Source organism: Lontra canadensis, unplaced genomic scaffold (assembly GCF_010015895.1).
Source record: "Lontra canadensis isolate GAN:19392208 unplaced genomic scaffold, GSC_riverotter_1.0 scaffold3, whole genome shotgun sequence".
In the NCBI taxonomy this organism is placed as follows: domain Eukaryota; kingdom Metazoa; phylum Chordata; class Mammalia; order Carnivora; family Mustelidae; genus Lontra; species Lontra canadensis.
The window spans coordinates 40,933,378-40,960,206 of NW_022630997.1; the positions used below are offsets into that span (position 1 = coordinate 40,933,378).

Genomic DNA, 26,829 nt, shown 5'->3' on the forward strand with positions numbered 1-26,829 from the left:
AACTATACATTATAGTTCAACTTACACTAAAATAAACTTAAGTCTAAATTTACCTAATAAAGCTTAATTATTGTGCACACAATAGAGACAAATCATACCAGTCTGTAGATCCATAAACCAGAGCATAAAATTAATTTTTATGAAAGTAGAAAGCCTAAATTATAACATAGAAGGATGAAGTTTACTTTGGGCATTTAGCTCTGCAGTTTGTTAGTATTTAGGACTATGCAGCCTTTTTTTTCTAATCTCATTTTTATTTTTTTAATTCTAAATTAAAATCTTTCTGTTAAGCAAACACAAAACTATTATTTTCTTTATATATATCAAAAAATAGTTTACTTTTCTTAGTAAGCACAGAGCATTGTTTCCAAAACATCTATGAAATCTTCTATAATTATAAGACGATTACAAAGACCTAGAACCAATTTCTACCATCAATTTTTGAAACTCTAGCAGTGATTCTCTACTGTTTTGTTATGTTCCACTTTAAAGCAGTAGAGTTTAGGGCAGCACATTTGAAGAAATGCTGTACTTCAGTTCTCACATATTTTTTGCTGCCTGGACCATGCACTCTTAGATACTATTAAAAAAAAAAGTTGTCATGTATACCAAAGAACACAAACTTTTTCTGGTTCCAACTTGCCTTTAGACTAAGACTTCCACTAGCAGGCTGCATCAAATTCTATACCACATCCAGAACGTCGCAGCTCAGCAAGTAAGAATCTAACAGGTAACACTGTCCAGTTTAAATCCTCAGTTACAGTAAAAGTTTTTACGCAACAATGAAAATTTAGTAGTAAATGTAATGATGGGTTCTTGATCTGGCTGCATGTCAGTACAAAGAAATACACCAGCAAAGAAGCATATAAAATTCTAACGCTTATTCTAATCACTAACATGATATTTAGAGGGGCACCTGGGTGGCTCAGTGGGTTAAGCCTCCGCCTTTAGCTCAGGTCATGATCCCAGGGTCCAGGGATTGAGACCCACATCGGGCTCCTTGCTCGGCGGGGAGCCTGCTTCTCCCTCTGCCTCTGCCTGCCATTCTGTCTGCCTGTGCTCGCTCTCTCTCTCTCTGACAAATAAATAAAATCTTAAAAAAAAAAAAAAAAAGGACCTGAAATTAGTAGAATTCATGGTTCTCATTTCTTATCTCCTACTAGAATGTCCTACCTGTCAAGAATTTTAAGAGAACAAAGGGTCAAGATAATAGATATATTACTACCTCTCTTGACACTGCCACAATTCAAATGCTTAATTAAACCCACAATATAAATTTGAGACAAATATAAATATAGGTCACTGACTTCAAAACATGCCTTTGAGGTACATATGATAAAAACCGTTTTATGGTGAAACACTGCGATTAAACTATTGTAACCAAGCTTTCCCAGTTTCTACTATCCTAAGCAAGAGCCAAGAGAGATTCATGTTACATTCCATACTGAAGTGATTTTATCACTGGGAGGACCCAGTGTGTGGTGAAGTAACAGAACACTTCAAAAGAGAGGCATGAAGTCTAGAGGCAGCTAGTAGGGGTCAGGCTTAAGATTCAGTGATGATGGTGCTGTGTATATGGGGGGGCGGGAGAACACTAACACAAGAAGTCTGTCACAAATCCATACCCCATACTCCAATGACAAATTATGAACCAGTGACAGAGGCATCATGTAAACACTGAACTGATCTCCAAGTGAGTCTGGTTCACGCTTTCCAATTTTTGTTAACTTCTGGATTTCTTAAAGCTAAGAGGACAGTAAGACCTAAATTAAAGTAAGAATTACTATTAACATCATATATTACATTAGGGCTGGAGGTAAGAATTTTCAAAGAATATCTAATTAATATGGTCATTTTTATAAGACAAAATAACAATATTCATTAGAACATCAGTGATAGAAGAACTTCTCAAAAACAATGTTCAAATTTCAATTCTCAAAAAAAGCCATAAAAATGTCTCTAAATCAGCTATGGCAAAGTTTTGAAAAAGCAGTGAAAATTTGGTGGTTAACAAAAAAAGAATGTTTACAAGTAGCTGTGCACTGCGAATTAGAGTCTTTACAGAATGGAAAGTACTACTGAAATAAAAACGGATTTATCTAAGTATATCTGCACGTTCTGCCATTGTGGTCATGATGGCTTCTCCTTGTCTTGGGAAACTGCTCAAGCACGAAACTGAATTTTTTTTTACAACTAAGTGTGAGAACTGTCAAAGGGAAACAAAAATAACTATTAGACATGCTAATCTATTAATTGCACAACTCCATTTAATGGTTTGTTTAATTTCATAGTAATATTAAGATGTAACCTTAATAGAGAGTTCTGTTTCAGTTCAACTCCATAAATTTTTAATTGCTTTTATTTAATTTATTTGTTTGAGAGAGAATGAGAGAAACAGAGAGAGCATGAGAGGGGGTAGGGTCAGAGGCAGAAGCAGAAGCAGACTCCCTACTAGGCAGGGAGCCAGATGCGATGCAGGATTCGATCCCGGGACTCCAGGATCATGACCTGAGTTGAAGGTAGTTGCTTAACCAACTGAGCCACTCACGTTCTGTCTGACTTTTATTTAGAGCTAAGTATGAAGACATAGTCTTTAGAGAATCTCAGTCTGGTGTCCTTAAGCAGAAACATAAACAATAGTAATATTATGTAACTTCCAGCTAAAAATCATTTGTATTAAGTTGAAGAAAAGGGAGTTAATCTTTTGACAACAGTTAACGAAAAGAGAATTTATCTTTCCTTTGAAGAAATAATTACCAGTCCCCTGAGCACCTGAAAATATGACACAGTCTATACACATAAACTAATATTTAAAAGTTTTTGCAATCAGTACATTTTCACTGCATGAAGATTAAACAGTAAATACCCATTTAGACAAGAAACACTTGATTAAAAGTTTGTGAAATGGCCAACAAATTTGCAAAATGTATAACTAAATAAAAAGTTGTAAAAGTAATCTTATGAAACACAATTAAAGTTGAAGACTTCCTGAAGCCATGTTATAATTTAACAATTACAAAAGGGAATTAACTTTTTTCCTACTAAAGTGAATATAAGTATTGTAATCATCATTTTTTTGGCACAATTACTGTTTTGGTACTACGTCTTCCACAAAAACTATCTATGTAGGGGCACCTGGGTGGCTCAGTGGGTTAAGTCTCTGCCTTTGGCTCAGGTCATGATCTCAGGGTCCTGGGATCGTGCCCCCCATCCGGCTCTCTGCTTAGCAGGAAGCCTGCTTCCCACCCCCCCTCCACACCTCCCTCCCGACTTGTGATCTCTCTGTCAAGTAAATAAAATCTTTATTTAAAAAAAAAAAAAAAAGTATCTATGTACCCACCTATCCCAGTTCTGTTTACTGCCTACTACAGCATCCTCTATTCTTATTTTTCTAGATCTCTATTTAAAATATTATTCACACAATATATGCAAAGTTGCATTAATATTGGTCCTGCAAATTTGTCAGAAGTACCCCTCCAATTTTCAAAGAGACCCCAATCCTGGAGTTATGAATAAGAGAAGAGCTGGTACACCTGGACTGTGGTGATTTCACATAAGACAGCTGACTCTTGAACACCAGGGTTTGAATTGTATGGGTCCACTTGTATGCAATTTTTTTTTTCAATAAATGCAGTACAGTCCTGTAAACTTATTTTCTCTTCCCTATGATTTTCTTAACATCTTCTTTGCTCTAGGTTACTTTATTATAAGAATGTAATACATAATACACATATCATATAAACTGTGTTAACTGTTTATGTTATCAGTAAGGCTCCTGGTCAACAGGCTATTAGCTAAGTTTCTGAAGAGTCAAAAGTTAAAACGGATTACGACTGCATGCTTCTAAACCCCTGTTGTTCAAGGGTTTAACTGTAGTTTTATAAACTCTTTTAACCCAGACACCTGCACTGACCATATTTTTACCCTGTAGTAAATGTGTCAACTCAAGTTGGCAAAGTGTAGCCAGTCAATACTAAGTATCTGTAAACCCTAAGTGTCCACAAATTCTTGTTTTGATTTTTTAAATTTAAAGGTAGCGTATTAAATCTTTTCTTTCTTAAAGATCTAAACTTGTCTGGTAAAGTAAACTTAAAGGAAAAAAAAATACAAAGAAAAACCCACACCATTACTGTTAGAAGAAACCCAAATGGTAAATTTATTGTCAGAATCACTCCTTTCACTATCTTTTCCGAACATCACTTCCTTTTTACTACTTCCCCCAGCCGTTCCGGCAAATCAGTGTTCAACACCGCCCCAGATTCTTAAAAGGATCCACTGTCCACAAACGAGAAAGCCCCACAATCCAAGCGTATTACCCTAGTGATCTTCGGCGCTTTCAAAGACACCTGTGAAAATGCCAAAGCCTTGAATTAGATCCCCAAGGGCTCCTTTTCTTTCTTGACCCCATTTCTCTTTTTCTGGCCCTTCAAGTCAGACGACTTCCTATCCGACAGCCCCTCCCTCTTCCAATCAAACCTAAATCCTTCTAATTAGCAAGCCAACCCACCCACCCTGAGGTCAGCTACCTCTTCTGTCACAACCCCGTCCCGTCTCCCTCGCCAGGCTGTAATACCCACCTGGCGGCTCCCGATCCCTCGCCCCCATCGCCAAATCCCAGAGCATCCCTTCCTCCGGCCCCGCATTCCCGCGGGACCCCCTGAATCGGCTTCCCCCACTACTCGGCTTCCAAAACCCTCCAAGCCCTTGCCTCTTCAAAGCCACCCCTCCCTCAGGTCTCCCACTACCCTCGCCCCTCAGCCTCCTGCCATCTTCAACCCCCTCAAGGCCCTCGGCTCAACAGCCTCCATTTCCCACAGATTCCATTCTAGAGCAGACTCTCCCGGGTCCCTCAACCGTCTCCTGTGGCCCCCTTCGGACCCCAGTCTTCGGCAGCCCGTCTCCGCCCCTGACTCCCAACTCATCCTCCACGGCGGGCGCCCCCCAAACTCCCCTCTCCTCAGGGATTGCTTCCGCTCACCTCCGCGGTGCGAGTCGGGCTCCCCTGACCCACCTCCGAGTCGGCGTCCGAATCGCCGTCGGAGTCCCGGGCCCTCCGGGCCTCGCGGGAGTGAAGCGCCTCGAGCGGCGGAGGCGGAGCCCGGGGCGGTGAGCTGGAGTGGAGGCGGGGGCGGTGGCGGCAGCGCGCAGGCATCGCTTCGGCTCGTCTCTGCCTCTCCCGCAGCCGCTGGAGTCCGAACCGGAACTGCTTCGGGAGGAGGGGCCCTACGGGCGTGAGGCGTAGCCCTACGGGCGTGAGGCGGGGCGCTACCGGCGGGGGCGGGGCCCAAACCGGAAGGGTCGCGGGATTCAAGATGGGCGAGGGAAGCAAAACCGCAGCAAAGAAGCCCGAGAGCGCATGCGTCAGCCCCAAGGCCAAAGTGGGAGAAAATAAAGGGTTGGTGAAGAAGCGGGGGCGCTTATGAGATTAGTAGATGAAGTTTGGGAGCAAGAAGAGCTTGCCTAATTCCTTTGGAGGGAGCCAGCATCTCCCCAAGAGTCAGCATCCAATGATCATTGTTACTATTTATTGCCCCTTTACTTTCTGACAGCCCTTATTCCACATGCCATATAAATCTCACTTAAAATCTTTGTGCCAACTCTGCAGGGTGTTAAAACACAGAAGGACTGAGTAACCTGTTTGAGGTACCGCAATTAATATGTTCTAAAGCCAGTATTCCTACTTAAATCTGTCTACCTTCGGAACCTGTGCTCCTCTTCATTATCAGAAAGTCCCTAACCCAGGCCTAGAATTGGCATAAGCCAAATCCCAAACCATCTGTGACCTGGGCTCCATCCCCTCCTTGACCTTCTTTCTTATCAAGTGCAGAGCAGACTTTGATGGCTCTGATGGGGTGGAGACAGGTTCTAGGGTGAACATGACTGCATACTTCTCCCACTGGATCCCTGATGTAGCCTTTACCCTCAAGCTGGGCTCGCGGCTGGAAGCCTTCCCACTGCAGCTCATATGCCTTCCAACCTGTCAGGGCCTTCACGAAGTCACCTGAGAGCAGGCACGTTTTCTTACCTCTTCTGCCGGTAACAGGCTCTGACAAAAGGCCAGATATATAGACCTTTCACAGTTTCCTTTGTGGGGACAAAAGCCGTTGTAAGCAGGAGAATCTCCCTCCCACCCCAAAAATGTTTCTGATGACAGTCCCTTTGGATCCTCAGGTTTAAGGCAACATTCACTTCCCTTCTTCCCACTTTGATATACACGGCCCATTTCAGCCTTCTCTTTTGAGAAATCATTTATTTTCATTATAGAACCATTGTTCAAACCTTCCCCCACAAACCCTGTGAGCACCCTTTAGATGAAGGGTGGTCCTCTCCATATTTCTCTGACCCTACAATGTAGGAAACTTCCCCTCAGCCTCATAATCCTGAAGCTCACTCAGCAGCCATATGGCTCCTACCCAGTTTTTGGCCCACCCAGACCTGCAGAGCTTTTTAAAAAATCCATTCATTGTTGAAACCAACCACCCTCTCTCCACCCTGGATCTCCACTTTAACTCAGTTTTCAGACTAAATAGCCTTATTCAGGACCTTAAGGCTATTAGTTCAACAAATGTTTCTTAGGCATCTACTATGTGTTAAACAGAGAATATCCTTTCTTTCATTTAATCCTCATATTTCTTTGAGGTAGATGTAATTTTCCTTACTTTACAGATAAAGAAACTGAGGAAGAAATTTAAGTGACTTGCCTAGATATGACTGATTCCATATTGTCATGGAGTTTGAGGTTAAGGGGGTGACTTGGGGGAAAAAATGTTCTGTTCTTTCTGGAGGCCTCTGTGACTTGCTGAGTCACTTGCTTCTGTCCCACCTGTCCCTGCCAATCTCCGGGAAGGAGAAATGACACTGGAGAGGCAGAGAGGAGTAACCGCAGAGACAGAGGGGTGGGTGGGCTGGCCTGGCCCATGGCTGAAGCCTCTGTCCCAGTGCTGAGGGGAGAGGAAGCCACGCCTTGCCCCAGCGTTCTGGAACTGGAGGAGCTCCTGAGGGCAGGGAAGGTTTCTTGCAGCCACGTGGATGAAGTTTGGCCCAACCTTTACATAGGAGATGCGTGAGTGGTAGCTGATTGAAGGGGTATGGGGAAGGGGACAAGGAGAGACAGTTCTTGGGCTCTTTATCAGCAATGGGAGCTGGGTGGAAGAAGGAGAAATAGTTCTGCTCTGCACATCCCAGGCCAGGGACTTACTCCAGGACCCCAGGGTGCTGGGAACAATGCAGTGATCAGATGTGACCACCAGAGGGAGCAGGGCCTTTGTCTGCCTGGATGACGGGAGCTCCCAGAGGATCCTGAAGTCTTCTGATATATCCAGGATAATTGGTGTGTCAGGGGGCAGAGGCCTGGGGAATGGTGCTTTCGGGTATGACATGGGATAGATAGAGAGTTCCCCTTCCTGGTTCCAGCCTCCCTCCTCTGGACACAGAGTGGGTGAGAAAGGTGAATCAGGGAAGATGTCACCACTGAATTTGCAAATTAGCAGCAGGTATGAGGTAGTGTCCAGGAGGGGGCAGATGTGGATGGGGAGACATGGGGCAGGAAAGGAGGGGCAGCTGGATTCCAGGGCTGAAGCAATTCTTTCCTTCCTGTCTTGGCAAAGGCAGGAGCAGATGGCCTCAGGAAGCACAGAGGGTCTAAAGATAACCCTGTATGCCACTAACTCTTCCACCAGACAGCTCTAAGGTTGGGGCTCAAGCCTACTGGGTTCCTTGTGGCTCCCTTTGGACCTTTATGACTTTGTCCCTCTGAAGCGGGGGGGGGGGGGGGACAGAAAAAAACTCCTTCCTGGACTCCGTGGCTTAGCCAGGATCCAGCCCTATTCCTCCCCTTCCTAGGGCCACGGCAAATAACCGCTTTGAGCTATGGAAGCTGGGCATTACCCATGTGCTGAACGCAGCCCACGGGGGCCTCTACTGTCAGGGTAGCCCTGACTTCTACGGCAGCAGTGTGAGTTACCTGGGGGTACCGGCCCACGACCTCCCCAGTTTCGACATCAGTGCCTACTTCTCCTCAGCCGCCGACTTCATCCACCGTGCTCTCAGCACACCTGGGGGTAGGACTTGGGTCTGAACCCATATCCCATCCTGCTAACTCATGGGGGGCGATGTCCAGTTTCTGCTCAAATATCAGTGTCTATAATCCCTGCCCCCGGGTTAGCCAGTATCCCTCTCTGGATGTCAGTTTCTCATCTGCCTGACGGGAAAGGCAAAACTATGTCTCACTGCACTTTTTTTGATACCCAGAGCGCTCTGACATTCATTTGTTCGACATCCTATTCATATCCTCTCTGTTTATTATCTATTCTGTGCCAGGCACTGAGCTAGATACTGAATCCACACTTAGACAAGGCAGAGTTCCTGCTCTTATGGAACTTGTCATTATGCTTTGTGGAAAGACAGTCAAAATTATGAGTACTATTCATATGAACGGGTAAATGTGAAGTGATCTAGGAGAACAGGAACAGGGCAAGGGCGTTCAATCCAGGGGACCAGGGAAGTGAGGGGCCCATCCCCTACAACAGGATTCACTGGGCCATGTGCAAAAAGGTTGAGCTGCTCTGTGATTCAGGTGATGCTGTGAATGGTCAGGAAAGACTACACAGGGAAATGATGTCTTAGCCGAAACCAGTCAGATGAGTAATCGACATTAGTCAGACCAGGAACAGGAGAAGTTTTAGAGGTAGTTGGCATAACGTGTGCTAAGGCTGGAGGCCGGAGGCCAGAGGCCAGCACAGCTTTGAGGAACTGAAGGTGACTCAGTGTTCCTCAGGGTGAAGGTCACGGTGAGGCAGCCTGAGGTGAAGCTGTAGGGTCAGCAGGGGCCAATCCAGCTCATGGAGGGTCTTGTAAGCCACGTTAAGGAGTTTGGACCCTATACCCAGGGCACGCTGATTAGGTATTGGTATACCCATTGGACAGATCAGGAAACTGAGAACCATAGAGGCTGAACAGTTTGCCCAGGGTTACAGATGTACCCAAGGCAGAATAGGGGAAGGCATGTGAGTCTCTACCCCTGCTCCTGGGTGGGCCAGCAGGCGGGAAAGCGTCTTTCACCAGGATGTCTTCCTCAGCCAAGGTCCTGGTGCACTGTGTGGTTGGGGTGAGCCGCTCGGCCACGCTGGTCCTGGCCTACCTCATGCTGTGCCAGCAGCTGTCCCTGCGCCAGGCAGTGATCACCGTGAGGCAACACCGATGGGTCTTCCCCAACCGAGGCTTCCTCCACCAGCTCTGCCAGCTGGACCAGCAGCTGCGGGGCACAGGCCGGAACTGAGGGGCCAGGTGAGGGCTGAGCAGGACATGTGGTGGGGGGCAGGATGGGTGCAATTAGAAGTGAGAGGTCAGGTAAGGGCTGCACAAGGAATGTGGCAGGAAAGGCCAGTGGGGGCTGGCAGGGGTCGGGACCCAACTACAGTTCTGGGGGGCCAGTGCGGCCGCAGCTGTCACTCTATGCTTAGTTATTTTCAGGCCAGCCCTGCATCTCCTTCTCACAGTGGGGAGGGAGAACTGGGGCTCCTGCCACCACCCGTGGCCTCCTCACATGAGCCCTGCTTGATACACAGTTCTCCTGTCATCTCGCCCTTCCCTTCCCTTCCTTTCCCTGTCTTGGGCTCAGTACCCCACTCCCTACTTGCCCTCCCCCAATCAGTCTGATCTCAGAGATCCACAGAAGGAGCTTCCCTACCTTTGCTCCCTCTCTGGTTTTCGGGATCCCTGTGGGACATAAAGGTCTTCCAGAAAGTCTATCCAGCTCCTTTCTGCTTCCGTTGACTCCCTGCCCGGCAGCTCCGTGTGCAAAGGCATTTGGAGAATTAGCAGTCAGTCCTTAACTTGCGTATGAGGAACAGATCCTCAACACCTCCTCTCCACTAGGTTTCCCCATTCCTGTTGGAGGCCCCAGTGTCCCCAGCTGCCTAGGAGAAGGAGTTGGGCTCCCCCTGCAGCCACGCTGCTGCTCAGGCTTCCAGACCACAAATGCACACCGAGTGCTGCTTCAATCTCCTTGGCACCAGCCCTGTGAAAAGTTCTCCTCCAGCTCAGCTGGGAGGAGACAGGGGTGTTTCTTCCTGCGGTAATTCCTGGTGCAGGGAGCAGCATTGTGAGGGAGCCACAGTGTCCACAGCCCTTCCTCTCCCACCATGCCCAGGCTGGGTCTGTTCTTATCTGTCTCCAATAGCCCACCTTCCTCTCATTCACATCCCCGCTGAGGGCCATGGGCTGGGGAGTTAAGCCCCAAGGCTGCTTTCCACTGGCCCTAGCCCACCTCTAGCTCCTACCCATGCTGTTCCTTCCCTCATCTGTCCTCAGCCCTGACTTGGGCTGTGTGCCCCACCACCCCTCTGGCTCAGAGGGTCTGCCAGCTTGGGGTGGATGACTGGCCTAGGCTCTCTTGGGAGTTGGGAAAGTGGCAGGTTTCTCCTGCCAGGCGTGGATTGAATTTCCCCCTGCCGGGCCCCCCACCAAAAGCTGTTTTTGTCTCTGAATGCATAACCAGCGCCACTAAGGGGGAGCACTTTAGCACTCTGCCCCCTCCCTGACACTGGCAGGAGGGTGAGCATCTTGGGGGTGGGGATTAGGGCAGGATGGAGAGCTAGGTTTAGAGTTTGGGATGAGTGTAATGGGAGAAATCAGGGTTATAGCTGGGTTTGGGATTAGGCCCAGGGCTGAGCTGGGTGGGAAACTGTTGTGGGGAGCTCTGCAGGTATGGGGAGCCAAGAAAGAGACAGGAATGGCATCCTGCTCTCTCCTCTGAACCGGTTTCAGGAAACTGGTAGAACAGCAGATCTCTGATTATGCCCAGTTGCCCCACTTCCTTGGCCTGGAGCCCTTAAATACCCTGACCTCAAGCCTCAGCTTCTTTCCCATCAGGCAGCTGGCTTTGGGGAAGTCAGTCAGGCTGCAGCATTGCACAGTTCCTGGAGGAGCCATCCACCAAACAGCCGATGCAACTGGGGCCCCAGGAGTTATACAGTGTGCAGCCTATGCAGCCATACACCACAGACCTAGGGACTCTGAAAGATGATGGGAAGAGGTCATGTCTCTCCATGAGCTCTGGACCCCAAATTTGGTTTATCTCTATCGGCATCCATACCCACCTGACCTTACACAGAGGGTTCAAGGCAGAGACAGGTTAGGTGGCAGGTCTTGCCCCTTCCTTTACATGTCCCAGCTGATCTGGGCCTTGGGTTGATAACATGGAGCTCATCTCTCCCCCAGAGCTGGTCCTTTCTCCCTGCCACAGGGCTGGGCCACTTTGTTTCCCTGGCACTGGCCCTGTTGGTGCTGCTGGAAGCTCTGGCCCAGGTGGAGACCAAGAAGATGGTAAGAACCTAGTGTGCAGTCTGCCGTAGAGCATGCTACCCCATCTGCTTCCTCCTGCTGCCTGTGCTCCGTGTTGGCTACTGTCTTCAGTCCCCTCAGGTGGGAATTCTCTGCCTTCTCAGCCAACCCCTGAGGCTCCTCTGTCTGGGACTCCAAGTTCCCTGGGCTATGAGGCTGGGAGGAGAACAGGAGGGGATTCTAGGTGTTTGTGATAGCCCTTGGCCACAGCTGCCTCCCCCCAGGACTCTGGGAACCCCAGCAGGTGCTGAGCCCTAGCTCCCTGGAGTTCAGACTTCAGAGACCCCTTGTAGGTGTGGCTGCAGGTAGGCAGAGGTCTGTGTGTGTCTCAGGCATCTGGGAGTGTGAGTGAAGAAGAGTACTGAAGTATATGAGTATATGGGGAGGGTCTCTGGAGAGCAGGAAGGGATCTTAACAGGCCCAAATCCAAGGTCCCTAACTGACCTCAGTGGCCTTGGAAAGGACGAAACAGACCATCTGACTGGTCTCAAGAGACAGTGAGGTCTGGGTTAGGAAGGCCTTCTGGGGCAGGGAGGAGCCTGGCAGAGGGCACAGTGGCTCTAGACACACAGCTTCTGACTTCAGGCTGGGGCAGGTCTAAAGGCCTGCTCTGAACCTCACCTTCACCTTTGTAAGGGTACACCCACTTTCCTCAGCCCGAGTCTTCTAGATCTGAATCCTGGGCTAGTCCTATAGTTCTCAGCTCCCAGCTAAGCACCCCCGGGCCTGGGTTCTAATGTTGGCATTGCTGCCCGTTTGTGTGTGGTTTGGGCTAGTCTTTTTTCTGTCCTCCTCCATGGAAGATCCTTCCCGCTCTAACCTTCTGCCCATGCTTCCCACCACCCTTGAAGGCTAAGGGAGCTTTGAAAAGGGCTTGGTGGGTCTTCCTTGTCCCTGTCCCACAATCAACATATGCATTGACCACAAGCAGACCCCTGTGGGCTGCCTCTGCCCCCGGCAAGGCCAGGTGCCTGGCTGGGCTTGGCACAGACCATGCCAGGGACCAGTGCGTGAGTTGGGAGTGTCGGGGGAGGCCAGAAGAGGGGAGCAGCACATCATGCTTTATAATTAAACTCAAATCAAAAAATAGCAACAGCATCAAGTGTGCGGAGACAGGGAGCTGGAAGCAGACAGCACAAAGTGCCCGTCAGAGAAGACCACAGCCGGGGCCAGATACCCCCACAGGTGGGTGAGTGCCCCTATCTTGGGGCCACAGAGCATGCTGGGTCATGAGGGCCAGGGCACCTGGGCTTGTGGGTGTTGTGGAGGGACTGGGTTAGACTGGAGGACAGACTGGGTTAGAGACAGAGGCACAGACAAAGCAAGGTAGAGTCAGAAAGACGTGGTCTTGAATCCCGGATCCCATGCTAATTGGCTGTATGAAATTGAACATATTACTTAGTCGCTCTGAGCCTCAGTTTCCTCATCTGTAAAATGGGGATGATAATATTTGCTGCTTCATAAGGGCACTGTGAGGATCCAATGAGAAAATGTAAGCATTTAGCTCTGTCTGGTACCTTAGTAGCTTAGTAGATCCTTAGTAAGTGGTGAATATAATTACAATTATTGCTGGACAGAGAAACAAACCTCAAGAGACACAAAGAGACAGAGACTAAGCCTCAGTGTCCTGTGGGAAGAAATGGCTGAGGCTCGAAGAAATAATAACAATAATAATTATTATTATACTAAAAGGGTAATAACAATAGTAATGATAATAATAGTAAGCTGTACCTTTTGGGGGGGCATCTATCCTAAGATAGGCCTGTGGAAGGGGCCTTCCTTTTAGTATCTCATGAAATTCTTACAGTAGCCTGTGAAGGAACTGGCTCAGCAAGAACCACAAATACCAGGCCTGAGAACTCTGCCCAGATCTGTCCTCCCAGGCCTGCAACCTGTACGCAGAGCCCCACTGGCCAGTCACCATCAGCTGCCCACCTGCCACTTGCCCCGAGGCGTCCTTCACCAGACTCCTCATGTCCTGCCCTGAGATGCCTGGCCTCCACTGTCCTTGGCCACTATCCCATCTGCTTGGGGAGGAGGTGGGAGAAGCAGAGACTGGCTAGGAGGGAAGGCCAGTGGGAACATCTGGAGGTTCAGCTGAGGAGGTGGCTGGCCATGGCTGCCCCCTTGCCCTGAGGAGGTCTGGGCCTGGGCCTGAGGCCACGGGCATGCAGCGTGGGGTGGCAGAGCACTGTGGCGGAGCACGAACTCCTGTGAGAGGCTGCGGAGAGCCACATGGAGAGGAGGGACACACACAAAGACAGAAAACAAGGGCCTAACCTCGTAAACAGTGGCAGCCCAGGAGCCGTGAAGCCACTGCCTAGGGAGGCAGCTGTTGGGCTCAGGGAGAAGGCGCAGGAAGGAGGCAGAATGAGGGCCAGAGAGGAGGAGGAGAAGAGCCGGGCCTGGCCTGTCTCTACGAAATGCTGGGCCCCGTGCTTCGCTCTGCGGTGGCTGGTGGCGGAGGAGATGTCGGGGGAGGAGTCAGGCCAGCTCTGGGGGCAGCAGAAACCAGGGGAGCTGCTGCAGCCACAGACTTCCCTTCCTTGGCTATGTCTGGAGCTTGGAGGATGAGTCCTTGGGCAGGGGGGTGGGCCCCAGTGGGACAAAGCAGACAGGTGTGGGGGTACATCCGTGAGCTTCAGGTGTGCGGCTCTAGGTGGAACCAAACAAAGAATACCCCTAAGTCCAAGGAAAAAGCCCCATTTCCAGACTTGGACCTAAGGCCCCTCAGAAGCTGAAACATGGGATGTGGCCTAGCAGCCCCCAATCTTTGGTGCCTATGCTGTGTCCTTCTCTTCCCAGGAGCCCCTGGGACCCGCTGTGTCTCAGCCAGACCCAGGCGGCCGGCTCCCCGGGCACAGCTGGGCTGCAATGCGCCCACTGGCCACAGGGTGGCGGCCACACCCCACGCCAAGCTCAGAGGCTGGGGTACGTCTCCCCGGCTTCCCAGAGCTCCATCCAAGCCCACCTGCGGCTCACTCACCCCCAGCCTTTGGCTCCACAGGAGTGTGGCTGTTGGCCAAGCCTGGGGCCTGGGCTTTCCCCAGCCCCAACACACTCCACTGCTCCCTACCCTGTGGTTACCACAAACCCAGCCACTGCTCTCCCTCTGAGGTCAGACATCCCCCCTCCCCACCCAGGGAATCCTAAAAAAGCAAGGCCAGGATCTCGCACAAGAAAAAGACAGGCCATGGCCCAGACAGGAGCAAAGACTTGCTGGAGGCCACAGAATGAGTTACGGCCACTCTCTCTTCCCTCCCTCCAAAGTTCTCTTTCTACCACTTCAGTTAGCCTCCCATGTCCAAGGGGAGTTCCAGGGCCAAGGGCCTTCGTCCCAGAGATGCCAAGCAGAGAGGGGCCTGGGAGTTTGGAAGGATTGCACTTCAGTCCACAGCGGCCAAGGTCTGCACTCAGACCCCACCCCCACCGGCTCCAAGAGAAGGACCTGGAATTCTAGCCACTTCACAGCATTTGTGTTCTGGGCGGAACCCGCTGTGGCCGGGTTCCGCTTGGGTGCTGAGTCCCGTCCCTGTACCCACTCCCCCATTCCCGGCCCCAGGCCATGCCCTAGGTAGGTGGCAGGCCACTCAGCCTGCCCTGAGAGGTGACAGTGGGAGATGAGGGGGAAAGCCGGGTCTTCACTTCCACCCTGCCCACCAGCTGCCCACTGGGTGAGCTTGGCCAAGCCGGTGGCCTCCTGGGTGCCCGTTTCTCTTCCCGGTCCTATCACTGCCTACCCAAGAGAAAAGATGTTCTTCCCAGTTTGTACCTTCCCTAGTTACTGGCTGAGGGGGCCAGGGACGATTAGCCAAGATAGGCACTCCTTCCCAGCTCCGCACCAGCCCCAGGTGCTGGTGCCACTGACATCCCAGCTCTGCAGGGGCCCGGACATCCTCAGACAACCGACTCCTGACACAAGCCATCCCACCTGGGTGAGGCCTGACCTGCAGCACTGGCCTGAGTCATGGGGGTAAGGAGGAATGTCCCAGGGCCTAGAGGTAGAGGTGTGACAGCAGCACCAGGCTCCTCTGAAGAGACAGATGGAGTAGTGACCCTCTCTGGAGTTCCCAGAGGTGGCAGCCGGAAGGCTTGGGGCACAACCGGACTGAAACCCCAGCCTTGCTCCCTATTAGCCACACAGCTTTGGGTATCACTTAAAACATTCGTCTGAGTGAGGCCTCAGGCTCTTACGAGGCGTCAGCTTACTTCGTATGGAGATGCTAACAAATGCCATTTCATGAGATGGACTCTGTCCTTCAAGCACCCAAAGCTGGGAGGGACTAGGGACCTCAGGAGCGGACTTGGAAATAGCAGAGGAGGGGGCCTGAGGTGAGCTGCCAGGTGTGAGGGCCTTCCTAAGTGCACCTCTGAGGTCCCCATCCCTACAAAGTCCCAAGTGTCAGTGACTTAAGGGGGAGTTGCTACCGACAAGGAACTCCAATGGCTCCTTGGGCAAAGCTTCCTACATCCGGGACCTCTGGAAAGGGCAGAAGAGACCTTCCCAGCTCCACAGCAGTGACAACGGATTGATTCTCTTGTTCTCTGGGGAAAAGGAACTAGGTCTCAGCCCCAGCTGAGCTGGTTAATAACCTCATCCAAAATAGCTGAGGCCCTTCCTGCCACATCCCAGTGCCTGGGCCCCGCACCGTGCCTGGGCCTCCCCTTCAGCCGGACCCACTGGTGGGGATCCTGCCCCCAACCACCACAGTGTCCACTCTGTTTCAGGATGGACTCACTGCAGAAGCAAGATCTCCGGAGGCCCAAGATCCACGGGGCGGTCCGGGGATCCCCCTACCAGCCGCCCACACTGGCCTACCTCCAGCGCTTGCTGTGGGTCCGTCGGGCCGCCATGCTGAGCCACATCAATGAGGTCTGGCCCAACCTCTTCCTAGGAGATGCGTAAGTATAACCCCTGGCAGGAGGTGGAGGGAATAGAAGGGAAGCCTCTCCGGAGACTTGCAGAGGCAGAGGGAGCACTGTCTTTGCCTCCCACCATCTCTTTCCACACGTCCCTATCCTTTTATGTTATTAATTTTTTTTAAGATTTTATTCATTTATTTGACAGAGATCACAAGTAGGCAGAGCGGCAGGCAGAGAGAGAGGGAGGAAGCAGGCTCCCCGCCGAGCAGAGAGCCTGATTCGGGGCTCGATCCCAGGACCCCGGGATCATGACCCAAGCCAAAGGCAGAGACTCTAACCCACTGAGCCACCCAGACGCCCCTTATATTATTAATTTTAATTAATGTTATTAATTTTAACTGTGGAAATAGAACACACATAAGAAAAGTACATATAGGACATACGAACTGTTTGACCATCCATGTTAAGAAACAGGACATTCCGTATGCCTCAAAAGTAACTGACCCTTCTCAGCATAACTCCCTCCCCTGTAGATGACTACTAAGTATTGAAATAATCTCCTTGCTTTTCTTTATAATTTCAACACTCATATACCTAACAATGTGGTTTTGCTTGTCTTTTAAAGCTATATGAATGGAATCATTTTGTGTGCATTTTGTGCCTGATTTTATTTGCTCAATATTGTCAGGTTCACCCATGTTCTATGCAGCTGTGGCTTTCTCATTTTTCATCTCTGTATACTATTCATTTGTATGACTATACCATAGCTTATCCATTTGGTCGTATATGGACATTTGAGTTGTTTTGACTTTTTGGCTATTGTGAAGAGTGATCCTAGGAATGGTCTAGTACATGGGTCCTGGGGGCACACACGCAGGTTTCTCTAGGGTGTACAGTTATAAAGAAAGAATTGTGAGTCATTTTCCCAAAAGTTTTCCTAAAATTTGAAACCTATGGATCAATATATGGATTTTAGAAATTATCTTTAATATTTAGAAAATATGTTCAGTATCTTGTTAATAATATGGCAAGTATGCTACCCCCCACCAGGTAACCAGTAATAAAATCCTTGTTGACTTTTAAAAAAATGCATACACATCTATGTACATAAATGCCTTTTCACTTTTTTTTTTTTTTTTTTTTTTACAAAAAAGATACCTCTTTCTAGTCCCATTTTGTAATCTGCTTTAGGTAGAAAGCTTTTGAAATGGAACCACGTAACATCTTTCAAAAATATTTTTAAACAGTGTTCTGTATGGTATCCTGCATTTTCCACAGGTTCTCAATATAGCACAGACACCTTTCCTCCTTTACCTGCAACTGTAACATTTTAAGTGTTGCCAAGTATTTCATTTAGCTATACCACACTCAGTCTCCTGTTACAGGATATATAGTGATTTCTTCCAATTTTTCACTATCTTGAATGTCATTAGATCCACTTTTGGGGACACATTTTGGATTTTTTTTCTCTAAGTTCCTAGAAGGGGACTTGCTGAGGGAACGTACGTATATATTTCGTGTATTTTTAAGGCTTTTGATGCATGGGGCCAAACTGCACTTGACCAGAGTGAAAGAGTCTTGAACTTCAACTAGAGGAGCCCCTTCACTCAGGCCTGTTCACTCTTTCCAGTCTCACACTTGGAGGAGGATGGCAGAGGAGGGAAGGGGATAAGTCCAGCCAGAGGGGACCCGATGAGACCTGCCCCTCCTCTCAACTCCCCCATGCCTTCCCTCTAGATATGCAGCCAGGGACAAGAGCAAGCTGGTCCAGCTGGGCATCACCCATGTCGTGAATGTTGCTGCAGGCAAGTTTCAAGTGGACACAGGTGCCAAGTTTTACCGTGGAATGCACTTGGAGTACTATGGCATTGAGGCTGATGACAACCCCTTCTTCGACCTCAGTGTCTACTTTCTACCTGTTGCTCGATACATCCGAACTGCCCTCAGTGTTCCCCAGGGTGAGCTGCTGGGAAAGGCATGGGGAGGTGGGGGGTGGGGTGGTGATGGTTGTGGTGGTGGTGGTGGTGGTGGTGGTGGAAATCTGGGGCTCTTTTCCCAGTAGCATTGCTGGGTTGGGTGTCCAGAGTTACAAACCACTTCAACAACCTTCCCACCCCATGGAGCAATGAGCTACTACCATTTAGTGAGTGTCCCCTTCAGGGAACCAACAATCACAGACGTAGCTAAGGTCCAGTGTGGTTGTCCCTGGAACCATATCCCTCAATAAGTGTGTTGAGCAGAAGGTACAGGGCCTAGCAAAGGCTGAGCAGGCCCTTCTAAGATGAGGCTTTGGCAAACGGTTACAGGGACAGGGAAAGAACTGGCGGGAAGGGGAGGTAGGTGGACACCCCTGTCATCTGCCACAAATCCAGGGAACTCCAGAAATACAGTATCCCCTCCCACCCTGCCAGAGTTGCAAAGGATTCCAGAGGAAGCACATTGGACCTGGAGAAGGGAATCCCCCCTGTTAACTTGCTGTGTGACCTTGAGCCAGTCCCTTTCCCTGTCTAGCCTCAGCTGCCCCATCTGACTGTGAGAACACTGTCAGTATTCTGGGGTGCTGTGACAGGTGGGCTGAGGCTGGCAGAAGTATCTTCACTTCCCAGTGGGGTGGTCAGTGCAAGGGCAGGTAGCTGACACTAGGCTGTGTCTTCCTGCAGGCCGTGTGCTGGTACACTGTGCTATGGGGGTGAGCCGCTCTGCTACAGTTGTCCTGGCCTTCCTTATGATCTGTGAGAACATGACCCTGGTGGAGGCCATCCAGACGGTGCAGGCCCACCGTGATATCTGCCCCAACTCGGGCTTCCTCCGGCAGCTCCAGGTTCTGGACAACCGACTGGGGCGGGAGACAGGGCGACTCTGACTAGGTGAGCAGCCGGGAGCCCTGACCCTCTAGCCAGCATGGCCTAACCCAGCCAGCCTGGCCCTGGGGACAGCAGCCTCTGCTGTTTCCAAAGACCTTGAGGTATAAATAGCAAGTGGGGGTTTAGCTGAGGCAGAAGCAGGGAGAACTGAGTGGTGACCTTTAGCAGGTGGATTTCCCTGACCCAATCCAGAGATTCTTTATACAAAAGAGAGTTCAGTCTGTCTCTATAATAAAAGGTTCATCATAATAAAGACAGGAGGTCTTCTGGTGGTTTGTGGGGTGTGTCTTACTCCCAAGATGGTCATTTAGAGTCCAGAAGACTTGCCTGCTCTGAGTCAGCATAAGGGCAACCTACAGAAAGGGTCTGAGTCCGTGTCAAGTCTCCGTGGAGACGGAGGGCAGGTGAGGGTTAATCAGTGGTATCTGCCTCGGGTGCAAAAAGGAGGAAGAGGGTACAAGTGCTGAGAATTAGCTGGTCCTTTCTTCATTTTGTCCTCCATTGTAGCATCAGCCAAGAGCTAGGTTGTCGGAATCAAGACCGATGTTCAGTGCGTCAGCATCCTCTCCATGCCCACCCTAGCAAAAAGCAATCATCAGAACTTTTGCTGTGCAAGTCGCATCTCTTGAATATTTTCATCTATGCTTTACTTTAAAAAGGACTGACTCAAGTGAGAGGCATCTAGAAAACACAAGTGTTAACTGAGAGGATAGGGTCTGGGGAGGAGACAGCCCAGAAATCCCAGGCGAAGGATGGTTATATGATGCAGCAAAACGTTTCACTCTGAGTTTCTTAGTATTCATGCCCTAAAGGGGCGCCTGGGTGGCTCAGTGGGTTAAGCCACTGCCTTCGGCTCAGGTCATGATCTCAGGGTCCTGGAATCGAGCCCCGCATCGGGCTCTCTGCTCGGCAGGGAGCCTGCTTCCTCCTCTCTCTCTCTCTGCCTGCCTCTCTGCCTACTTGTGATCTCTCCCTCTCTGTGTCAAATAAATAAAAAAAATCTTAAAACAAATAAAATAAAACAATGTAAAAAGCTCCCAGTCTTCTCGCTGCTTCCTCTTCACCCCTGAAGAGTTCCCACCCTGCTGGGGGCGGGGGGGATCCTCTTGCCCCCACAGCCTCAGTTCACATCTCCAGGTCAATGACTCTTAGACCCCCGCCGCGGCAGCCGGATTCTCTCCCCTGAGTTTCAAACCTCTGTATCCCACTGCCTACCTCTATTTGAATATTGCACTTGAACTTCAAACTCAGCTGCACTTTTCATCAGCCCCATCCCACTAGCTGAATTCTTCCTACTTCTTCATTTGAATGAAGAGTTCTGACAGCCATTATTGTTCAAGTCAGTGACAGGTGGTGCCTTGGACACTTGCCTCTCAGACAGGGGTGATTCTATGTGATTCTACCTCCTCAGTACCCCTTGGGTCTGCTCACCTGGCTTCATCTTTGTTGTGAGTACCCAGCTTCGAGTCACCCTCACCTCTCCCCTGGACCTTGGATCACCAGTAGCAGCCCACTGTTGGTCTCTCTGCCTCCAGCCTTGCCCATCCAGGTCTCCATGCAGACGTCTTACCAAAACGAAAATCCAATCACGTCACTACTCTGCTTACAACTCCCTAAGTACAAACACCTTGATAAAGTATAAAGATGCTTCGTTATCTGAGAACCTTCTTGTATCTGTAGCCTTATCTCTTGTAATTCTGTTCCCATGCACACCGTGTAATTAAGAAATGGTAAATTCCCTTGCAGTTTCCAGAATGCACCGCATTCTCTTACCTCCGGTATTTTGCATAGGTTTCAGATCCTACCGCCCGAACGTACCACCCTCACCCATTTTCACTGGGGTCTCTGAGTCTCAGTTTAGCTCTCACTTCTGGGAAGTCCTTCTGGACCCTCTAAACCTGAGAGAAGGGCTCCTCCTCAGGCTGCAAAAATGTCCATCCACCTTTTGTGATGTCACCTGTCACTCTGAATCATAATTTGCTGGTGCCTCGTCGTTATCTTTCAAGTGGCTGTCTCCGATCAGGCTTCCCATGGTCTTAAGGTCCCCGTGGCTCCCATGTGACCCTGCCCTCAGGCGAAGCTCTGGAGTCGTGGGAACCACAGCTGCAGGTCGGCCCCCCACTGCCACGAGGCCTTCTCTACAGAGTTCGCCAGGCCACTGGATCCCTGCTGGCCCCAGGAGTGGGCCTGCCCCCAGGAGTGGGCCTGCCCCCAAGAGTGGGCCTGCCCCCGGAAGGCACCTCTTGCCGAGCTCCACCTGCACGCTTACCCCTGGGGCACCCTGACACCCTCTTCCCAGTCCATCTCGTTCTTCCCTGGCTGCCTTTGACACTTCCTCCTCACTCCACACCAGTGCTCTCTGGGGCCAGCTCTGCCTTTTGTGCAGACGGTCCTTGCCCTTCTCTGCCATCTGGTCTGTTTCCAGAAGACAGGTGCTTTTCCTTTGCATGAATCAAAAAAGGTGCCTCCTTGGAACACATCAGCCTTTCAGGCTTAATCACTGCTGGGCCTGGTGCAGGAAAAGGTGTCTCTTTCTTCCAAGCAGATGCAGCTCCAAGTCAGGGTGCCCATCTGAGTGAGCTGAGCCCAGGCTGTGCCCCCATTCCTCCTTCCACAGTTCATAAGCTATGCACACAGCTGCTGCCTTGTCTGATATGTAGGGATGAACATCCCTGTTTTGTCATCTAATGACCCAAGGCTCAGAGAAGATAAAATGAGGATGGAATGTGCCTCAGGGATACAGGATCTCTGGGCTCTGGCCTCAAAGGGAGAGTTCTGTCCAGCCAGCTCCCTGCTCTCCTTCCTACAGCACTTGGTCCTAATCCCAGCCGGTTGTCGGCTACCTCAGGTTCTCTCTGAGCCTTTTCCAAGGGTAAACAGTGTAGCTGGAGAACTGCAGAAGGGATGGTGTTGTGGTGCCCAAACAGGCAGGGCAGCTCTCTAAGCTGGGGATGGAAAACTGTTCTCAATTCATCCTCAGGTTGGGGGCGTCTAGTCTCCAGAATAGACAAAGCTAGTCCCTGCCCAATAGACCCGACTGCCCACCTCCAATTCCTCTGGATCCCCCCAGTGCCTGACAATTCAGCCCTTCTTGCTATTTTTTGCTCATGCACTGTCAGCGGGACCCAAAATAGTGGTTCCAGAAGTCGGTCTCTAAATCAACATCCGGGTCTATGAATGTGGGCAGCCTGTCCCTGCTGGCTGGGCTGGAGTGCTCAGAATCTAGGACAGAGCCACACCCTGGGGCTTGAATTTCAGCAGGTCACCTTCTTGGAGCTTTGAGGTTTGGGCTACAGGGAGAAGAGGAAAGGAAGCCTAAGAAGGCACGTGGTAGGAAGGCCAAACATTCCCCAGAGCGTCTGAGGAAACAGAGGTTGAGCTCGAGACTGGCATCTCCATCCAGAAGACTTCTTGCCTGCCATGCTTGCCCTGGGAAGTTTGCAATGGGGCGTCTGCTCCTGTCTTCTCTAGAGCAGCCTCGCAAAAGAAGCGGGGGTATTGTTAAGAGCATGACTTTGGAGCCAGATTACCTGGGCTCAAATTTATCTCTGCCCTTGACTTGAGGTGTGTGACCTTGGTGAGTCTCTCCATAACCCAGTTTCCTCATCTGTAACATGAGACTCACGAGAGCCAACATTCAAGATTATTGTAAGGATTACATAGGGATTACAGGAAGGGCTTTGTGCAACACGTGGAGAGCTTCCCAAGAGGAGAGCTGTGATTATTGTCACAAGTCCATGGGCCCCGGCATCATCTGTGGCACAGAACCCCATCTCGGATAAAAAGTTGGCGGTGCTCTCAGAGTGTGGAACGAATTATTAAAAATTAGCTGACCTAAATCCGACATCGTATTTTAGATTAGATTCTGAAACAGAAGAAGGATAGAAATAGGAAAACTGGTGAAATCTGAAAAAAAAAAAAAGTTTGTGGTTTGGTTAATAGTGTGACACCAGTTTTGATCTCTTTGATATATATGCTATAGTTATGTAAGAGGCTAATATTAGAGGCAGCTGGGAGGTGGGTATACAAGAAATGTCTCTATTAGTGTTATAACTCTGTAAATGTAAAATTATTTCAAAATAAAATGTTAAAAAAACAATTGCTGATAATTACAGACTGTCTTGCAAATGCCAAGCACTATGCTAAGTGTTTTAGAAACAACCCCCTCCCCGCTGCCATTTTATTTCTTGAGGAAAAAAAACAAATCAAATATAGCAAAATGTTAAGATTTGACCGTACTGAGTTGTGGAAATACAGGTGCTTGTTACATTTTTTTTTTTTTTTAGATTTATTTATTTGAGAGAAAGAGAGTGTGAAAACAGGGCAGAGGGGCAGAGGGAGAGGGAGAATCTCGAGTAGATTCCCCACTGAGCACAGAGCCTGACACAGGGCTTGATCTTATGACCCTGAGATCATGATCTGAGCTGAAACCAAGTGTTGGATGCTCAAGTGACTGAGCCCCCCAGTTACTCCTTCCTAAAATATTTCCTAATTTAAAAAGTCAAAAATAAATGGACTATCTTCTAAAATTAGAAACATCCTATTCTATATATTTAGGTTTTGAAATCCATATCAAATGGATTTTAGGAAATATTCTGAATTTAGATGATACCATTTTCATTGGTTTCTGGCCTACAATACCACAAATTCACATGTTATTCTTTTAAAAACCTTCAAGAGGCTTTATTATAGATAATTTTGTTTTAAGAAAAATGTGATGATGACCTGGTTTATAGTACGTCGTGTTTAGATGAAATAACTGTGATCAAAGAGGATCTAAGCCATTAAGTCAAACTACATATTATACATATCCCATCTTCATAATCCTATGGGATAAGTTGCTAATATCACCCTCATTTTATCGATGAGAACACAAGTGTAGAGAAGTTAGGCCAGAGAGCCTCTAACTTTAATTGAGAGTTTATTATATATTAGTGCACTAGTCAGGGTAGGTTCATGGCTCTGACAAGCCAAGTTTATTTCTCCCTTACAACACAGGTTGGTGGGGGCATGGAGGTTAGAGGAAGCAAGCGTGGAGGATGCAGAGGCCAGACATATCACATCCCCTCTAGTTCCCTGGGCAGAACTCAGTCACACGGTCACATCCATCTGCAGAGGAGGCTGGGAAATGTAATCCATCAGAGTGTCCAAGAAGAAGAGGAAATTGCAGATATTGATGATCATGAATAGGCTTTTATACACCAGTTGTTGATGAGACATATGTAATTACTTAATTCCCATAGGCCATAAGAAGTCGATATTGTTGTCTTATTTCCATCTTATAGTTGTGAAACTGAGGCTCAAAGAGTTTAAGCTTTCTCAAGGTCGCTTAACCAGCTGTGGTAGAATCATAATACACTTCCTGAACCTTCTTCATTTTGGGTTGGCCTTAGTGACTTGCTTGCCAGAAGAATTTGGAGCAGAAGTGGCATTCTGGGACTTCTGAAGCTGGGTCAGAAGATGCCTTATAACTTCTGCCTGGGTTTCTGGGAACACTCTGGGAGCCCTGAACCACCAGACACGAAGTCCTACTGCTCTCAGACCACCATGCTAGAGAGGCCATGAGTCCACAAACTGGTCAACGGAGTCTAGCCTTCCAGCCTCCCCTCCAAAGCACTAGATATTTCAATGAATCCATCGTGAACTCTCCAGACAAACATGTCTGGCAGCTAAATAGCACCAATTAACCTCCATCAGTGCCACATGGAACAGAAGAATATTCTATCTAAGCCATAAGGACCCATAAAATAATGTGATATAAGGACTACATTTTGGGGTTCTTTATTACATAAGAATCCATAACCAGCATAGCAGCGAGCCAACTCCGACCAAAAGCCCTGGTTTTTTAGCCTCTGGAGGAATGGGCATATGAGGGAAGGACAGAGCAACCACATCCATCCACTCCACTGGCGGCAGAGTGCAGGAAGGCGAGCTCCCACAGCGACAGAGGAACATGGAGGACAACAACAGGCCCTGGCTTATATCTGCTCAGAGCCCCACTCGAGATTGGAAGATAGTTAGGGGCTCCAGGGGGATACCGGTGGCAAAAGCCCTGAGGTGGGCAGGGTGGAGAGGCTGCCAGAAAGGGAGCACCTCCTCGCCACACCTCTTTCTGTTCTAAGCTCCAACCAGTTGACCTTCCAGGCCAACGGACACCCGCTGAGCAGCCCAAGACTTCCTGGCCACCAGGGACCTCTGTGGATCTGCTGGACTCTAGCTCCCAGCCTGGTCTTGACAGCTGCCGCCTCCATTTCCTCCCTTACAGGGGTTGGGGAGGGCAGCATACAGTATGGGATCTGCAGCCACTGGGACCTTGGGAAAACCTGGTTTGAGGGAAACTCAAAGGAAAATACCTACCCAGGTATGGCCATCCTGGCAGCTCCCAGCTCCCAGCACTCTCACTTTCCTCAGCTCACTCTGCTCTTCCCAGCTTGTCCCCCAGACTTTTGCATTAATATCCTTATCCATGCTTCCTGAGCCATTTGATGGCTGGTCAGCCTTGTCCTCTCTCCTGGGGAGCTGCTAGAATTTCCCACCTCTGAGATTTCCTATACCCCCAGCTGCCACTTCAGAGCCTTTCAACAGCCCATCTCTTTGTCCTCCCTTCCTCAAAACCCTTCCCTTTTCACACCCCGTACAGGTATTTAGGCTTTGCCTCCTATACTCTCTAGCCTAAAATGGGGCTCCTGGGACCCACAACTGGGACCCCAAAAGATGAGGTATCAAGCCTCCCAGGACTCTGGCTCAGCGCTGCTGACTGCTAGGGCCATGCTGATTTCAGCAGTCACTGGGGATGAAGGTTATGGCTTAAGCTGACCTTAGAAAATCCACAAATAATTGAGTACAGGTTGATTTTCCGAGGATCATGGCGTGCTTTAAAAGGGGTGCTGAGGAAGGCACTGGTTTTACTGGAATGATGAACTGATAGGACTACTAAGGGGAAACTTAAGGGAGAGACAAGGGGATGCTTCTAGCTCCTTTTAGAGCACACATCACAGATAAAGATATGCCCTCTGTACTATCCAGGCAAGGCCCCCTTCAGACCAGGACTGGTATGCATTCCTCGCTCACGTATTTCTGATATCACACGCTCTCTACCATATGGCTCTGCTGTCCTAGCCATAGATGGTTGCATCAGGATGGGCACCTGGACATCGACTTCTACTTGCTCACAAAAGCCTCCCCTTTTGGTAAAGAACCTCAGTTATGAGGTTCTTTAGCTGACAATGTACCCAGCTAACATAGAACATCTCCCATCCTCTCTTGCCGGTAAGTGTGGCCATGTGACTACATCCTGGCCAATAATATATAAGTGGAATTAATGTGTGGAACTCCCGGTAAGTCTCTTTGAAGGAGGAAGGGGAGTGCCTTTTGATTTCTCTTCTTCACCGTGCTGCCTGACATGGGAAAAGTCTTGGCTAGTCATGGACTACCTCTGCCTCTCCATTTCCTCTACAAAAGAAAGAAATGTTTATCCTGTTGAAGCCACTATTTTCCAAGTCTCTGTTACTTGCAGCCAAACTTGGCCTTAACCGTTAAATCTCCTGACCCACAAGGAGCCAGAAGTCCTTGGGGTGGTCTAATGCGGGAGGCTGCCCCTGATGGCTGCTCTTTCCTGAACAAAACTGCTGACCCATTGAGGTCCTCTCTTCTGGAGAGTTTGAGTGGGAGGCGGTACCAGGATGGGTGAGGAGTTAGTTACCCTGAGGGAAGCCAGGAAGCAGGAGCCATAAGGCAGTGGAGTCTCAAAGTAGAGAAG

At 49.3% G+C, this 26,829-nt stretch overlaps 2 protein-coding genes across 11 annotated transcripts in view; one reads left to right on the top strand and one right to left on the bottom strand.

Annotated features, from left to right (window-relative positions):
* SAMD8 (sterile alpha motif domain containing 8) overlaps positions 1-5,214 on the bottom strand; it is a 49,561-nt gene extending 44,347 nt beyond the window's left edge. For 3 of the 7 annotated variants that reach the window (XM_032839569.1, XM_032839576.1, XM_032839585.1), the window contains exon 1: positions 4,979-5,214. In XM_032839569.1, the coding sequence (XP_032695460.1) occupies positions 4,979-5,152 (174 nt within the window). In that variant the 5' untranslated portion in view covers positions 5,153-5,214. Of the gene's footprint in view, positions 1-4,316; positions 4,347-4,978 lie in introns of all 7 variants that reach the window. The other 4 variants (XM_032839550.1, XM_032839533.1, XM_032839523.1 and 1 more) reach the window with 4 other exon arrangements.
* Positions 5,215-6,855: 1,641 nt separating this feature from the next.
* DUSP13 (dual specificity phosphatase 13) lies at positions 6,856-19,874 on the top strand. 4 transcript variants are annotated; one of them, XM_032839597.1, is made up of 7 exons: positions 6,856-7,063; positions 9,078-9,285; positions 11,221-11,325; positions 12,434-12,528; positions 16,072-16,245; positions 17,944-18,164; positions 18,867-19,874. In XM_032839597.1, the coding sequence occupies exons 1-7, from the start codon at positions 6,918-6,920 to the stop codon at positions 19,067-19,069; spliced, it is 1,152 nt and encodes a 383-aa protein (XP_032695488.1). In that variant the 5' UTR covers positions 6,856-6,917; the 3' UTR covers positions 19,070-19,874. The 4 variants fall into 4 exon arrangements, with proteins under 4 accessions (XP_032695488.1, XP_032695506.1, XP_032695512.1 ...); XM_032839615.1 differs by lacking the exons at positions 9,078-9,285; positions 12,434-12,528; XM_032839621.1 differs by lacking the exons at positions 12,434-12,528; positions 16,072-16,245; positions 17,944-18,164; positions 18,867-19,874 and adding an exon at positions 7,843-8,060.
* Positions 19,875-26,829: the final 6,955 nt, after the last annotated feature.